General features: G+C 52.3%; 1 protein-coding gene across 1 annotated transcript in view; it reads left to right on the top strand.

Moving 5' to 3' along the window:
* Window positions 1–17312, top strand: part of SLC22A23 (solute carrier family 22, member 23) — a gene marked incomplete at its 5' end in the record, with an annotated part of 173960 nt that extends 156648 nt beyond the window's left edge. The window contains 5 exons of the mRNA XM_008579196.1: window positions 424–526; window positions 2425–2657; window positions 4104–4136; window positions 5275–5398; window positions 16332–17312. Coding sequence (XP_008577418.1) covers window positions 424–526; window positions 2425–2657; window positions 4104–4136; window positions 5275–5398; window positions 16332–16689 — 851 coding nt within the window. The remainder of the gene's footprint in view (window positions 1–423; window positions 527–2424; window positions 2658–4103; window positions 4137–5274; window positions 5399–16331) is intronic.

The raw sequence follows: 17312 nt of genomic DNA, 5'->3' as shown, positions 1-17312 counted from the left end.
GGCTGTCCGGTCTCTGAGGTGTGCAGACTCTCAGGAAAGGAACCAATATTCTGATTTGCCCAGGGCCTAGTTAGTGCCTCATAACCCAGAATGTCATCATGTAGACAAAAGTGAAATGAGTCTGCGCCGTCTGTCTGTGTGTACCTGCCTGGCTCCACAACAGGGTTTGCGATCGACACGCACCCTGACAGTGTACCCTGGCTCCCTTCTGGCACTGGAGGGGAATTTGAACTGCAAAGGTAGAATCTTGTGACCTCATTTCTACCCTAAAAGCCTAGACTCTGTCCCCTGGCTTAAAAAAAAAACCAAGTCTTTCTCCCCTTTCTGTGGTACGCAAATTGAGAACCAGAGCTGTGGCTGTGGCTGCCATCCAGGGTCCTCCGTCAGTGGCTGCCCAGGGCTCACACGATCTCTTTCTTGCAGAGCTGGAGAAGGAACTTTCCCGGAGGCCCAAGAAGGTCTGCATTGTGAAAGTGGTGGGGACCCGGAACCTGTGGAAGAACATTGTGGTCCTGTGTGTGAACTCGTGAGTCCCGAGGGGAATGCATGCCCGCTGAGATGGGCAGTGGCCGGGAAAGGGAGTGAGCAGCGTGAGGCTGCAGGGCCCTTCTCCCTACCCCAGCTGGACTTGAATCACAGCCTGGGCAGGACCCCGTGCCTGCCTGAGCCCACTCTCTGGGGGCCGGCTCTCTGCAAAGGAGCCCTGGGGAGTCTGGCACCCTGTCAGAGCTTCCTAACGGTGGGTCTCCAGGGTGACAGGGCTTGAAGTTGTGGACTCTGCACCTGGAAGCCTCAGGCCAGCCCAGCCATGCCACTCAGTGCTAGAGCTCCCAGGTGTAAGGCAGTGGGGGATGGGGGTAAAGCCCCAGCCAGGGATGTGCACTTGAATGGTTCCCGCTCTCTGCCCCGCGCGGTGGTCTCATTACCCCAGTCAGTGTGAACCTGTGAGCAGGGCCTCTCACCACGGACCTCTTAGTCACAGGGGAACCAAGTGTACACGAATGTACCTCTTTTGCATGTGCAGGGGGAGGAGACTCGAGGTTGGAATTCCCGGGCACTGTCTCAGGAGGGGGTTTGACCCCCGTTGGGCCATGGCCCACTGCTTATCCCAGGCCTCAGAGTAGCTGTTATCCCAACCTGCAGCCTTGCCTGGGCAGAGGCCCCCACCCAGGGCAGCTGCAGGGTGAGGGGCCTGCTGGAACCCAGATGTAAGCCCAGACATCCTCCAGAAGCCCCTCCCATGCTGCTGTCCACACCACTGCGGGGACCTGTGGCCATTGCTCATGCAGCTTCCTGGCAGCCCCCATCCTGGGCACAGCGTGTGCCTCGAAGGTCATTCCTGTCTCCACTCACTGCTCAGTAGCCCTTCCCGGACTGCACAAGGTGGACCCTCATTCAAGGCCAGAGTTCGTCTAAGGGAAGAGGGTTGCACTCATTGGTGAAAGGCCTCAGGGCTGCCCTTGGTTGAAGAGAGGCCCAGGGTCAGGGCTTGGGACCAGCAGCTCCATTTAGTCAGTTCTCTTGGGTTCTAGATTAGCTTTCATTTGGAAGGGATACAAAAGGTTCTACTGCCAAAGCAATGGAAGAGCATGGATCTAATGTACACCCTCATCCGAGGCTCAGGCCAGCGAGTGACCAGCCCCAGCCAGGTGGTGGTCAGGTCCCTGCCCAGTGGTGGCACCGAGCATGATCACCCGACTACTGTCCAATCTCAGGCAGATGCTGGCAAGGCTAATGGTGTCATCAGGAACTGAATGACTTCTTAACTTTTATGTTGGAAAAAACACAAAATTTGACATAAACAAGATGGCAAGTTTCCATTTTAATGAATCTTGTTGAGGGAACGGGAATCAGTCTCTCTGGTTTTATCTTAAATTCCCTGTTGCGGTCAGAGTACTTCATTTCTACCAGAACAGAAAGGTGGAAGGTTGCCCTGAGATCTCTGCAGGCCAGGAGAAAGAGAAATTCATCTGAGATCCCAGGAGACTAACCAGCTCCAATCAATTGCTAGTTCATAAAACAGTGGCAAAGCAGACTGGCTCCTCAGCCGAACATTCCCAAGTGTGTCTGCGTTCATTTAGCAAAGGGTGGCTTCCTCCTGCGGCGGGCAGGGTCTGTTGCGGTTGACCTTGGGATTGACTGCATTAGCGCATGGAAGGTGCTCTGTCTTACATGTTGGCTTCCCATGAAAGAACACATCTCCCCGCTACTGTGTGATGTCAGAGGAGCATGAACAGGACCCCCACGGGGCAGGCGCTGACATCTCTCTGGCATTTTACTCTTCCATAGACTCGGCTGTGATAGCATGTTTTTCCATTACATGTTGAGTTACTTCTCTATCCTCTTGTCACTGGACATGATGAATTCCCAGCAGGTGGCGTGGCCCCAGAGTGTGCCCACCGCCTCCTCGGTGTGTCTCTGCAGGCTGACGGGGTTCGGGATCCACCACTGCTTTGCACGGAGCATGATGGGCCACGAGGTGAAGGTGCCGCTGCTGGAGAACTTCTATGCCGACTACTACACCATGGCCAGCATCGCGCTGGCCTCCTGCCTGGCCATGTGCCTGGTGGTCAGGTTCCTGGGGCGCAGGGGGGGACTGCTGCTCTTCATGATCCTCACCGCCCTGGCCTCGCTCCTGCAGCTCGGGCTCCTCAACCGTGAGTGGGGCTGGTGGGGGTGGAGGGCAGTGAACCACCAAAGGTCATTGGAAGGGCTGAGTGAGACGTGAGAAAAGGTTTCCATGACCTGCATGGTCATCCCCAAGTCAACAGCCTGAAGAAACCACTTGGGGAAGGACAGAGCTCCACTTGGAGCCTCTCTGGTACCTGCCTTCCCCTCCCCCTCCCCAGCATCGTGGCGCAGCCCAGAGGCTCCGTGGCTCCCTTGCAGTCCTGATGGACATGGCTTCAGTAATGGGCAGCTATTTATGTGATTCATCACATGACAAAGAACAAAGGATCGTTTCTTTCATGTGACATTAAGGGGAAGTGAATCTCTTTTGACACCCGTGCATTGGGGCACTGCTTTTCAATAGACCTTCCCAAGTTCAGCTTTTCTTTGGACCAAAGAATTTCAATAAGTATTAAAAATAATCTAAGGCAAAGCCAGAGACTCCATCTAGCCCCTCCAAAAGCTCAGTATAGCTCCTCACAAATAAATACCCACTTGCACATGCACAAGAACCAGCATGGCATCTCCCTAGCCAGCTCAGTGTGACATGGATGACCAGGACAGCTGAGCCTTCTTGCCCATGCATGGTCCCCCTGGTCCAGGCTCAGGACACAGGAGGACACAGCCCAGGCAGGGCAATCAATGCCACCGAGCACTCCTCTCCTTTACAAGGAAGTCTGGCCCGAGCTGTCAGAACTAGACTCAGTGGCTGTCCTGTGGCACCCCAGATCAGAGCAGCCTTTTGTGCAGACCAGATTTTAGAAGAGCTAGTTTCACACTCCAGAGCAGTTTTTCTAAGTTGGGCAGGTTTTTATGCATCCTTTACCTTGCTGAGATGGTCTTATTTCCAGCTGTGACTAGTAATGGAAAGGGATAAGGGGCATCTGTATCCCTCCAGCCCCCATCCCGGCTCCTCAGTGGGCACTGCCCTAGCCACCCTGTCAGGGAGTCTCTGTCCCACTCACATGGTTGGGACAGATGTGGCAGAGTGCCTCAGTCCCCGGGTGTCACAGATGCCCTCTCTGGCCATAAGCAGGAAAACCACAGGAACGCTGGGCAAGTAGCCAGAGCTTGGACAGGTGGGATGCTACCCAACAGGTCCATCCATGGTGCCCGAGGCTTCTTGAGTGCAGACCAGAGGTGACCCCTGAATAACTTCCTAGGGAGGGAAGTTCACCCTTTGGATTGCTGGGGTTGTCTGGGGAAAGTTCCACTCTCCACGGGCTCTGAGGCCAGTGGGGTTTTAGCCCTTTTCCCAACAAGAAGACCTTTGTTTGGTCCAGTGTAAATTCTGCTGCCCACACAGCCAGTGCCCACCCAAACGTGGGAGGGGTTCACAGGGGCACGCGTCGCATGGGAACGGGCCGTGATGACTCCACACCTGACACGCTGTCTCCTCTTCCCCCTCTCCTCACCCCTGCCCGCGGGCCCAGTGATTGGGAAGTACAGCCAGCATCCAGATTCAGGTGAGTCCCAAAGCTTGCACTGTGTGGCTGCATCTCTCACGCGTGCACACGGGCGACATCACAGAGACTCACGGACCTGTGGTTTCCTTTCCTCTCTTTCTTTTCCCCCTCATCCTCCAAGAACTGCAGCTGAAGTTGGCCGTAGGTTGGACACTATACGCACACATTTGTGTTCCCTGACCCCTCTCGCCTCTAGAAAGAGCGCCTGCATTGCCCCCCACCCCCCATCTCTATGTAGCTTGGCACACGCGCCTTCCCTTCCCCTGACACCAGTGGTCAGCACAGGCCCCGGGCCCGGCACTGATGCCCTTTGTCCCATGGACAGCCCCTGGGCGAGAGCAGAAAGCCTGGGCAGTGTTTGGTGCCTGCCTGTCCACACTGTTGGGGGAAGCCGCTTGGGACCCATGCAAGCTTGCTGCTCTGTGACCATGGGAGACAGCAGAGCCGCTGCCCTGCACCTCGAGGCTGCTGTGATACCTGCCTGGCCTGACCTGAGCCTGTGCCACCAGTGCCCTGGGGAGCGCTTCCCCCCCGACGCAGCCTTGGGGGGGCCGTGCCCCACATGCGGGACCCCCAGCAGCATGCTGATGTGCTACGCTAGCCACTGCCTTTGTGCAAGGTCAGACGCTGGTGCCATTCACAAGGTGCTTGGATAGGCTGAGTGCCTTCCCTCCCTCCAGGCCCTAAATTCTTCTGTTTGGGTTATTTGAATTTGTGTTCCCTTCAACCAGCACTAAAATGCCCCATCCCATGTATTGGACTGGTCACAGCAGAGGCTGGACCAGCCGAGGCTCTCTGGAGTGCAGAGCCCTCTGGAGGCCGGGCAGAAGGGATTCTGCTGTGTCACCGGGAGACACCAGCCTGCCCTCCCACCAGGTGTGGCTCTGGGCTGAGTAATTCTGCTTGACACACCAGGAGCTCGCAGGGGCTGTAAGGGCTGGACTCCCAAGCTTGGCGGTGCTGCTGGGTCCCGGGGGAGCGGCACACTGGTCTGCACCACACACTGGGCGGTGGGGAGCAGGAAGCCCCGGGATGGCCAAGGCCTCCCTGCTGTCTGTTCCCTTTGCCCCTGCTCTTGTGTCCTCTCTTTCTTCCCTGCTGCTCCCCTCACTGTCCCCTCTTTCTGATTCTCCTTCAGGGATGAGTGACAGCGTAAAGGACAAATTCTCCATCGCGTTTTCCATCGTGGGCATGTTCGCCTCCCACGCGGTGGGAAGCCTCAGTGTGTTCTTCTGTGCGGAGGTCACCCCCACAGTGATAAGGTGCGTGACACTAGCACCCGCAGGACACTCTCTTCCCAGGACTCGGAGGTGAGTCCCTGGCTGCAGGCTCCGTTCTGCTTGTGGACCAGGGCACTGGCGTACTCGGTATGACTCACCACCCAGATGGCCAGTGTTGCCCCGACCCCGAGGCACCCGAGAGTCAGGTGAGGACTTGACCCTGGGGGCCTGACCAGGCAGCAGCACAAGGAGCAGGGAGCTTTTCAGGGCCCGGGAAACGTGATAAAGACTGAAAAAGGAGAGAAACAAGCAGCTCACTCATGCCCACACTTCAGCCAAATTCAGTGCTGTCAGCATTCTAGGAGACCTTGGTGACAAAGCCACCCAGAAGGAGAAAGGAAATGCATCTTACTGGCTTGCAAAGTTGATGCACTGACCCAAAGAAAGGCCTGAGAGAGAAGAGGCCCAGCAAGTTATGTCACTGCTCTGTGAAATCAGTACTTCCTGAGAGCCCACTGTGTGCTGGGAGGTAGGCCAGGTACACAAGATAGCTTGGCCCGGCCCTCGTGGAGTTCAGCATTATTTCATACTTTCCCAAAAGGTGTTGTTAACTTTGCTTAGCTACCTGTGTCTTACTTGGTAAAGTGAGGTTGAGTCCTGCCTGGTGCTGTCCCTGGGTACAGCACAAGGGTGCCAGGCACACTGAACGCTGTTATGACTACAGCACGCTGGCAGGGCATGCCCTTATCTAACAGAGCCTTCCTTAACTGCAGTTGGGTCATTTTCCTAATACTTACTGTTTGTGACCGACCAAAGAACGTGTATTGATTTATCTCACACTGCACTTTTGGGGGGAATATCGTTAACATTTCTAATGCACTTCCTTTTTAAAAATATGAAGTGTGGGTTTGGGCAGTTATTCAGCTGTGAGATAAAACCCAGAAGTCAGCCAATGACACCCTTGGGTAGAAAAAGTAGTGGCCTCTCCAGTTCACGGCAGGGCGTGTAGAGACTAATTATTTTAGCCCCTGTGGTGCTGGGAAGTATTTGGGAGAAGGCAGGCCAGTTCACGGACATTCTTCCTTTCCACGAGTCCAGTGGTTGTGCTGACAACAGGGTCTTCACATGACCTCGTTTTGATTCACTCCCTTGGACTTTTACAGTTCAAGCCAACCCTGGTGGCTACTCAGTACCCATAAGAAAATGCCAAGGTATTGTAAGTTTAAGAAAAAACAACTGGGCTGCCTGTTAGCTGAGTTGGTTAGAGCCTGGTGCTGATAACAGCAAGGTCTGGAGTTCCATCCCCGGACTGGCCAGCCGCCAAAAATAAAAAGCAATTAAGTGCCAAGCAGTTCATTCTGTTCCAACCTTCCACAGAATCCACAGTGAGCAGAGTCAGGAGCTTGTTTCCTGATTGCACCTGCAAGACACCCGAGGCAGAGAACCCTTGACCTTGGTGTTATAACACTGTGCTCTAACCAACTGAGCCAATCAGCCAGCCCTCCTTCATTTATAAAAGAATACAGCAAAGACGATTCTCTCAATAAAGCAGAAGTCATGGTTAGTCTTTCCAGACCTCCGGCCAGCCTCTCTGCAGCCTTCGTGTGGTTATGTGTATTTCCCCCAGGGGCAGGCACATCTCTCCTGTAGTTGGGGGGCCTCGTTATTCATTGTTAGATGTGCTTAGCAAACTAGACTGAAGGAAAGGTGGTATCCTTTACCTCTTTGATGCAAACTTGAAAAGATTATTTGGGGATAGAAATTCAACAAAAATTTTCTCAGATTCTGCTCACCTAGATGACAAACTAGAAAAAATATTTGAACTTTGGTGATGTTTTCGTACCTACACAGGATGAAAGGAAATTCAGTCCAAAGGAGTCTCCTGGCCAGGCTGGAAGAATGTCTGGCGTTTCCAATGAATACTCTTCTAACCGCGAGCCTTTCACCTGTGCCTGCAGAAGGCCACTGCTCTTTCTTGCAAATATGTTCAGGAACAATTCTTACAGAGTCCCTGGGACACAAAGGGACTTTCCTGCTGTGCCCCCACTTCCACAGATAAACCTGGGAGAAGCTAGAATGGGCAGCTTGGGATCTGGGAGTTTCATCTTCCTTAATGCAAAGCTAGCCTTTTTCTACAGTACTGTATTTAATACAAACCTTGGAAACAAAAACAGTAGCAAAGATTAAGATGCCAGGATTGATTGACTGGAAACAAATACCAGGATAAGACCTTTTCTGCACAAAAGCTTGCAGAAACCTCTTGTCCCAGGGATGAGACTTAGAGACCAAGCAGAGTAAAGTAAATACTGTTGCATGACATTCTGTCCAGACTTTATATTACAGAGACTTTCTTCCCTCCCACCTTGGCTCAGTCCAGGTACAACAGCTTCTTAGATTCACTTCGGAGGCTGAAGCAGTCGAGCAACTTTGCAGGCAGATTGGGAAGGACCCAGTATCTGACAGCACCCATCCCTCCCCTTGCCTGGACAGAAGTTGCCTGGGGTCCTGAGTTGATCTAGAAGGAGCTGGTGGCTTTTCTGTTCACGGTCCATCTGGATGCTGCAGGTGGAACCCCGAGGCCTGCACTGTCCTCCCTTCCCCTCACGAAGGTGTCAGGCGCTGGTGACAATGACAAGCTGCTTCATCATCTGACATAATTCCTCATACGTGCCCTCAGAGCCCAGCTCTTCTGCTCTGTCCTCTCCTGCCCACTCCAGTGGCCCCAGCCCTCTCTTCTGGATGACAGTGGGACTGACCCCCCGCCCTCCCCCAACCGACTTCCCCCTGCACCAGCTCCCACGACCCCCTACTGCTGCATGCCTGCCTTGGGAGTAGGCACCCAGGGCAGAGATGGCCTGTTAATGTGGCATTTTGGGTCTGTTTAGCTACTTTTAAAATGTGTATCTTAAGAAAAGACCCAACATTTGATGAATAGCGAGTGACCAGCTAGGACGCCACGTGCGTCCAGCCGGGCCCAGCCGTGCGTGCTGGGAGCCAGTGGCCTGAGGGAGAAGCCAGAGCTGGGCTCGGGCTGAGGGGGACGGAGCGTGTGGCCTCGGGCAAGGCTCGCAGCCAGCTCGCTTCTTTGCCTTCAGGAGAGTGTAGAGGCCACTACCTGAGTGGCGGTGAGGAGTGGAGAGAGGGAGAGAGCACGTGCCGCGGTCCTGGCCTCCGCGGGTGACAGTCAGCACCATTATTCCTGCCTGAACGTTTTTGGCAGCTACCTTTATTTCTGTAAAAATTGGTACAAATATTTGTTCAGCCTTGACTTCACAGAGGTGTAGTAAAGACAGCCAAGTAACACAAAGGAGGAAGTGAGAAATGGGAGGTTGGTTTCTCGTGTTAAATGCACGAGGCGGTCTCGTGCTTAGCAACATTTGGACGTCCTGGAATTCTTTCATGCTTGCTGCCTCTAATAACAAGTCTGCCTGGGGATCGGCCTTCTGTTCTTTAAGTGACGTAGATATTATTACTAGTAAAATGAAGATGTCTGGGGGATGTTAAATGTCAGTGCCCGGGCAGCAAAGCCGGTCTCCTTCACTGGCATTGAGGCGTCTCTGACTTGTAAACCTGGGCACGTGCTGCCCTCTGGTGACAGCCTGGAGAGACGCAGCAGTGCACAGGCAAAGTCCACGTGGGGGGACGGGAGTGAACCTAGCGCCTTAAAACCAAGCGTCCAGCGATCCCACTCATCACACTGCGACTTCAAAAGAGAAGAAACACAGCCAAAACTGGTATACCAACTTCTGCCAAAACTGCTCCTAATCTTCCTGAATAATTTCAAGGAATCTTCAATGAAAACCAAACAGAAAAATTGCTTTCATAGAAAAAAATGTATATATGTGTGTGTGTATATGTACCTATATTGCATATTATATACACACATACAGATATACGTAGGTTTTGCTTTGGGGGTTTTTTTGGCGGCTGGCCGTCGCCGGACCCGAACCCTACCTTGGTATTATCAGCACCATGTGCTCACCAACTGAGGTAACTGGCCAGCCCATACATAGGTATTTTTTTAATGAGCTATAAATCAAATATACTTCATTTCACCTGGCACAGTTTATGAACATGGTATATTAATATGAGGTGGTTCACTTGGCGTTATGCATTAAGCCCTTTAACAGCGGCTCCGTGCACGCCCTTCCTGGGGGTCTGCACCCTGCCCTGCTGTGTAGTAGCCCCGAGTGAGCGAGGGAGGTCCCCCTCACTGCTCGTCGGTGCCATTCACACTTAGTGCCAGGAAGGGCAGGCTGAAACCAAGGAGCTTTCTGAGAAAATGATGCCTTAGTGGCATCAAAGGCCACAATTAAACATGCCCATTACTCCTTGCATCCAACATACATCCCTTGCAGCATCCCGTGGCTCCTGAAGGGGCCAGGTCTATCAGAAAGACTAAGTGGCTATTCTAGGCATTCGTGTTATTCATCCTACAGACAGGTTCGCTCTTGTTGCTCTTTGTCGTGGTCATCTATATTTAGCCTGTCCCATTCATTTGGGCAAGCTGACCCTCCTACCTAGGAAGCCTGCGTGATCCACAAGCAGCCGATATTTATTAAGCACAAACAGTGCGTGCAGTCCATGTCCTAGAAAATAACCCCTGCCCTTGGAGGGCTCATCGACCAGTAAAGATGACAGGCACATGAACAAACACTGACAGAAAGATACAGAGTGCCTTTAAAAGGTGGTCTTGGACCCTCTTCCTGGGAAGGGGGTTGGTGTCTGGGAGACACTCCCCAGAATCTTGTTCTTTTTTCCATCCCCTTGCTGGCCCAGCAGCAGACTGATGTGACTCTTCTCGCAGCTCTGCAGCCTCTCCTTCAGGGTTGGGCTTTCTAGTACAAAGTACCAGTGACCTGTCACGCCCTGGGTGAGAGCTGACTGTTTTCCTTCCATGGCTAAGGCTGGGGAATTCTGTCACTCACTGAGTGTACTAGCTATCTATAGCTGCATAACAAATTACACCCAGAGCTTGGTGGCTTAAGGTAGCACATGTAGTCTCACCATTTCTGTGGGTCACAAGTCTGGCACAGCTTAGCTTGGTCCCCTGCTCAAGGTTTCCCACAGGCTGCCATCAATAGCGTAGGACCTGCTACCAAGCTCTGTCAGTGATGAGCAGGATCCAGTTCCTCATGGGCTGCTGGACCGAGGGCCTCAGTTCCTAGCTGGCTTCCATTTCTTGCCACATAGCAAGACATAGCAGCTTGTTTCAGCAAGGGTCAGCTGGAGGTCAGTCTGTGTAGCCCAGTCGTGGGGGGACATCCCATTGCCCTTGCTGTTGGTAAGAAGCAAGTTGCTTACTTGTACCTTGCACGTGGAGGTCCAGGCCGCAGTCAGGACACGGGTGTGAATACCAGGTGGTGGAATCATTGGGGCCATCTTGGAAACCTGACCAAAAAGCGGAGTAAATGCCCAGCTGCCAACCAGGTCTCAGGCAGCGTCTATGCTTGTGCTAGGGACCGCAGACTGCACAGACATACTACAGGACTGTGTCTCTGGGCTATACTGAGATGTCCTGAGGATGTGCTGGGAGCATCCAAGGGGGGGTGGGAGTGGGGAGGGCTCAGCCCTCTGGGGCCAAGAGCAGTCCTGCAGCTTGCTCAGCTGGACTCAGGGACGCTGACTGGGAGTTAAGGGGGTGACTGCAGCCACATGCACTGCTGCCCAGGAGGGGACGACCTGCACCACACCTACACAGCCTGAGGGAGCAGCTGGGTTTCAGGCAAGGGCAGGGGGCCCCGGAAGGGCAACGTGGGTGGGGGCGAGGCAGCTTCAGGCAACAGTCTTCGCAGGGCTTGGTGGCTCACTGGGGGGAGACCATGGAGGAGGAGGAAGAGCCGCAGCACCCACAGCACCTTCTGCTGACCTTTGGGTCACCCCTGGAGGCTTTGGGCCATGAGAAAGGCTGAGCCTCCCAGTTCTTGAACATATTCAGCTCCTGTTCCTCCCACACCTGTCCCCACCCAGCCTGTGCAGGACTTGTGTGGCCTTGCTGTCTGGCCCCTGCCCAGCACTCGCTGGAGGCCACCGCCCCAGGAACCAGTGCTCGGATCTTCCTGCCCCGCTGTGCTGGCTACATTAGTGCGTTAACCTTCTCGGGCCAGAGGTCGGTGCTTTTGTTATTCCCATTTTGCAGATGCAGACTGAGGCTTCAGGAGGTGCAGCTGGCCGGTGGTGGAGCCAGGATTCTGGCCCAGGCCAAACTGCTGCAGAACTCGTGCTCTTGGCCCCCACACACTCTCACCCACGCAGCAAGAGAAGTCTGTTCTGCAGCTCACACCTGGCCTGTGCTGTGTATGTGGGTCTGCCCGAGGCTGGGGAGCCTGATGGTTGCAGCCCTGGTCTTGACAATCACCTGACTGAACAAACCTTAAGGCGGCCTCTGTGCCAGGGGTTGTGCCCCGTGTGGGGACCCCAAGATGAAGGAGCATCTCCTTCCTCCAGACATATATGAGATGCTTCCCTCCCCGGGTAACCCTGCAGGGAGCTCAGCTGAGCTGGAGGGAGAGAGCCTGACGGAGGAGCCGTGGGTAGAGCTGAGGACCCTGAGTCCAGGGGTGGAGGGGGTCAGGACCTGCGCGTCACCCTGCAGGCAGGAGTGTACCGGCACAGGACTCTGAGCAAGCAGGTGGCGTGATTAGCTGTGTGCGCTACAAAGTGACTTTGGCAGCCGTGAGGAAAAGGAAATCCAAAGGGGCAGAGACACACCAGATAGAAGCCTGAACTAGAAGCCTCAGGACTTGGACACTGGTTGGACAGGGTCTCCCTGGCTCTGGCCTTGTCCCATAGGGCCATGTGCCTGGTGAGGCCGCCCCACTCCCAACTGGGAATCACGCAGCACGAAGGCATGGAGGTCCCCTCCCCATCCATGCTGAGGCCACCGCAGAGAGTAGACCACACTCTACAAAGATATGAGGCCATTTCTAAATTAGAACAGGGGTGTCTTCTGTTTTTTTATTATGAAACATGACAAAAGGGGGATGGGAGACCACCCCTTGTCCCACCCCACACACAACGATCAGTCTCATGTTCCATTCTGTGAGAAAAAGTGTTGCTGAATCTGATTCTTCCTGTGGTTATGTATTTCTGGTTTGAGGTGGCCACCTGGGAACCCCAGGATACCCGTCCCTGCCCAGGTTCCCCTTCGTTCATGTCCTTCCACATCAACCCAAGACTGGTCCAAGAGGGTCTGTGGCAGCAGGGGATCAGGTTGCAAGGCCAGGGACTGTCTTTCCCCCTTGCGTTAACAGTGAAGCCCTTGAGAGGACCCCGGCACAGGGGGACAGGCTGCTCAGTCCCTCGGTAGGCAGAGCAGAACAGAGACCCTGGCCTGAGCAGCCACAGACAGTCCCTGGGTCCCTGGAAAGAAAAGGTAAGGCCCAGGTGGCTGCCCCAAACTGGAGGCTTTGGGGATCTGGACCAGCAGGAGGCCTCGCCCCCGCAGCTGGGACAGCTTGGGGTTTTTTTAACAGCTTTATTGAGGTATAATTTACATATCCTAAAATGTATTCACTTTAATTCAATGACTTTGAGTAAATTTATGGAGCTGGCAACCATCGCTACAATCCAGTTACAAAACATTTTTATCACCCTAAAAAAATCCCCTCGTGCCCCTTTGCAGTCAGTCCTGTCCCCACTCACAGCCCCGGACAACCTCTAATCTGCTGTCCGTCTGTGTGGATTTGCCTTGTGATGCTCATACGATCACCCAGCACGATGTTTTGGGGTTCTTTTCTTTGTTTTTGTTTTTTATTGAAATAGTGACTTTTATTTATTAATTTTTTAAAATTTATTTATTGAATCAAAATCGATTATCATATTTTGGGGGTTGAACATTGAGATATGTTGATCAAATCAATATTACTAGCATATATATTGTTACAAATCATAATTATTCCTTATGCCCCTTGTCCAATCTCTCCCCATCCCCCTCTAATAGTTCCCCCTCCCCCCTCTAATTACCCTAGATTTCTTCTCTCCTTCTGAAAGAATAATGGTCACTCTGTTGATTTGTTGCCTAGACGATCTGTCCAATGCTGAGAGGTGTGATCACGTCCCCCAATATTATCATAGAGCAGATGCTCCTTCTGTCACTCTGAAATGGGCTTTGTGTAGAGAGACATCCTCTATTCTTTATCTCTGCTGGTGACTCTCCTTGTGTCAATGCACTCCAGTGGCTGCTGGACCATCTGCGTGGTGGCTGTGGCATCTAGCCGCTTCCGCAGCAGCCATGGTTATTGTGGTGGCTGCGGTGGGCCACCCACGTGGAGGCAGCACGATGTTTGTGAAACTCGTCCGTGCTATCTCGTGTCAGCACTTCACTCCTTTTTATGGCTGAATAATATTCCAGTGTATACGATACCCCACATTTTATTTACTTATTCACCAGCTGACAGGCGTCTGGACTGTTCCCGAGCGTTGGCTTTTATGAACAGTGCTGCATGAACATTTGCTTGCAGGATTTTGCATGGACATCTGTTTTCACTCATTTCATAGGAGTAGAATTGACGGGTCGTGAGAAAAAAAAAAATGTTTAACTTTTTAAGAAACTGCCAGCCTGTGCTGTTTTCCATTCCCACCAGCAGCGCACAAGGGTCCGTTTTCTCCACATCCTCGCCAGTTGCTTGTCATCGTCTGTGTTGTTGGTTACGGTCCTCGAGGATGCGAAGTGGCATCTCATCGTGGTTTGATTTGCATTTCTCTAGTGACTAATGTTGCATGTCTTCTTGTGTCTTACTGGACACTTGTAGTCTATATAGTTGCATTGGAGAAGTGTCAGTTCAAATCTTTGGCCCACTTTTTAAACAGAGTTGTTTGTCTTTTTGAGTTGTAAGAATTCTTTACACATTCTGGATACAAGGCCCTTATCAGACCTGTGCTGCACAGAGATTTCTCCCCGTCTGAGACTTGTCTGTCCTTTTCCTTAAGCATGTGTCTTTTGAAGGTAGACGTTTTTAATTTACATGAAGTTCAGATGATCACTTTTTCTTTTTTGGATCCTGCTCTTGGTGACCTATGTAAGAAATCCTTGCCTATCCCAAGGTCACAAAGATTTTCTGTTTTCTTCTAGAAAGTGTTACAGTCTTAGCTCTTCCATTTAGGTTCTATGATCCATTTTTAGTTCATTTCTGTACATGATGTGAAGTAAGGACCCAACCTTATCCTTACGTCTCATCCCCACTTGTTGAAGACTGTCCCTTTCCCTCACTGAATTTGACTTTCTCAAAAATCAGTTGACCATAAATGTAAAGGTTTGTTTCTGAACTCTCAATTTTGTTCCATCGATCTGCCCTTTGGAATCGGGAAGATAAGTTTTCCAACTTTGTTCTTTTTCAAATGTGTTTTCTGCTACTCTGGGTCATCTGCATTTCCATATAAATTTTGGGATCAGCTTATTTTTTTCTAAAAAAAAAAAAAAAGAGAGAAAAGGAGAAAGCTGGGATTTTGATGGGGATTGTGTTGAATCTGTAGATCAATCTGGAAAGAACTGTCATATTCACAATATTGATGCTTCCGACCCATGACCATGGAATGTCTCTCCTTTTGTTTTTAATTTTCATGTCACATAGTACATTTATTTTTCTTTTAAATTTCTCTCAGCAAGGTTTTGTCATTTTCAGCATAGATGTCTTACATTTCTTTTGTTATTTATTTCTAAGTATTTTATTATTTTGATGTTATCGTGAATAGAATTTTCTTAATTCATTTTTAGGCCGTTTGTTGCTGGCACGTAGACATACACTCGACTTTTGCATTTCGATCTTGCATCTGTGACCTTGTAGCACAGTCTTGTTGTAAGTTAGGAGTCCCTGCAGTGCTGCCTGAGGGAACCACGGGCTAGACAAGAGGTGGAGTGACATACCTACCTTCCACCTGCTGCAGGAGCCCTCCCTTCAGCTCCCTCTGCCTCAGCACGTCCAAAATATAGGCCCCTTCACTCAAGGGTGGTGCATAACTCTTGACAGCTCCAGTAGAAAGTTGTTCCTTAGCCCGGCTGAAGTCCACATCCTGGTATGCTCTGCCTGCTGCTCCGGGGCTGGGTAGACAGCCCTGCTCTCCCTTCCTCCAGAGAAGACGCCTTCACCTGTCCCCTTCAGTGAGGCCCCAGAACCGGGGGCCAGGCAACCCTCCCTGGCCTTTGACCTGGGCACCATATTCCCACTGCAACCCAGCCCAGCCCTCACATCACACCTTAGCCCACTAATATGTTTTTAGGTCAAAGTAGAGGGGTGAGAGCTGTAAGGGATTTTTAAGTGATGTGGATCTACCCCTCCCTCTGGGATTCTGGACAGGCTCCCTCTGTGGCAGAGGAGTGGGGATAAATGGCTCGTGCTCTGGGCTTTGGGCCTCTCTGAGTTCAGTGCCGCGGTCAGTGCACAGCCTCATTCTGGGGACCCTTCTGGCACAATCCTCAGAGATAAGACAGTCTCCACTGGTGGTGGGCAGGTGATTTGGGGAAATACATGGGAGGAAATTGTCTTTGAAAGTATCTTCCAATTTCTCCGATTATGACAAAGAGAAAGTCTCTGTTCATGTTGATATGTCTTTAATATGTGCTTTAACCCTCAGTAACCCCCCATTTTTAAATAAAGAACAGGTCTTGGGGAAATAGCGTGATTTAATAACACTTTGTTTTTCCTTGTTTATTACTTATGCCAAGTGATACTGGCTTTCCACTTATAGTAGTATTATAAAGCTTTCTTTCAGAATAAAGTAAAAAGTTTTGAGTTGATGAGGAAAAACAGTGACTGAGTAGAGGTGGTCCACAGCTACAGCCAGGGTGGAGGTGTCTGGGGGCACCTGCATGGGGTTCACTGGATGGTCCGCGGGTGGCAGGCCCACGGCAGAGGTGGGGCTTTCCGTCTGCCACGAACTTGCCCGTGATCCCAGCAAGCTGTCTCCCACTCCAGATGCTCCAGCTGTGCTGGGCTGTGCCTGAGGGCCACTAACCTGCACTCCTGTCCTCCTGTAGGTGTGGCGGGCTGGGACTGGTGCTGGCCAGCGCGGGCTTCGGCATGCTCACGGCGCCCATCATCGAGCTGCATAACCAGAAAGGCTACTTCCTGCACCACATCATCTTCGCCTGCTGCACGCTCATCTGCATCATCTGCATCCTGCTGCTGCCCGAGAGCAGAGACCAGAGCCTGCCCGAGAGCATCTCCAGCGGGGAGCACTACACGCGGCAGCCACTGCTGCCGCACAAGAAGGGCGAGCAGCCGCTCCTGCTCACCAACGCTGAGCTCAAGGACTACTCGGGCCTCCACGACACGGCCACCATGGGCGACGGGCTGCCCGAGGGCGCCACAGCCAACGGCATGAAGTCCATGTAGCTGGCCACGCCACTGCTCCTGTGGGGGCCCCAGAGACCCAAGGGCTTGGGGGGAGTCTGGGCACAGGTTTACAGACAGGGACCGAGCACGGCCGGGTGCAGAAAAACCCAGCTCTGCTGCCGAGGCCACCCAAGCGTGAGACTTCCAACTGGTGTGGGGAAATCTGTCTTTCCAAACGTCCAAGGAGCACGTGTTTAAGGAAACAAACTCTTTGGAAATAATCCTTCAAAGACTTTCTTTTCTGCCATGAAATGTTTGTATTTATTTTGGTCATTTCTACCAGAAGCACTTTATTCTCTGTCCTCTCACTGGTCACGAGATGCAGCCACCTCCTCCAGGAGCAAAACATGGCCACTCTGAGGAAGACGTCATCGGTGACCGATACGGTGGCCAGCCTCCTCCCTGGAGGTCAGACGCTGCCCCTCGCCCACCACCCAAGGAGCCAGATGTCACCTCAGCCAGCCCAGAGCCCAGCCTGGAGGGAGCCCGCCTGTGTGCAGAGGTGTGGCCCTCTCGTAGAGCATTCCCAGGACTGCATTTTAGACAGCGTGAAATGTAAATGAATTAGGTTTTTGCTAGAGTCTGTATATGGTTTTCTAAAGCTTCCTTCTTTCTGTTTGTAA

This window comes from Galeopterus variegatus, unplaced genomic scaffold, assembly GCF_000696425.1.
Source record: "Galeopterus variegatus unplaced genomic scaffold, G_variegatus-3.0.2 Scaffold1827, whole genome shotgun sequence".
Classification (NCBI taxonomy): domain Eukaryota; kingdom Metazoa; phylum Chordata; class Mammalia; order Dermoptera; family Cynocephalidae; genus Galeopterus; species Galeopterus variegatus.
Note: the sequence above shows the minus strand (reverse complement) of the source record. Positions and strands in the feature narration are given on the sequence as shown.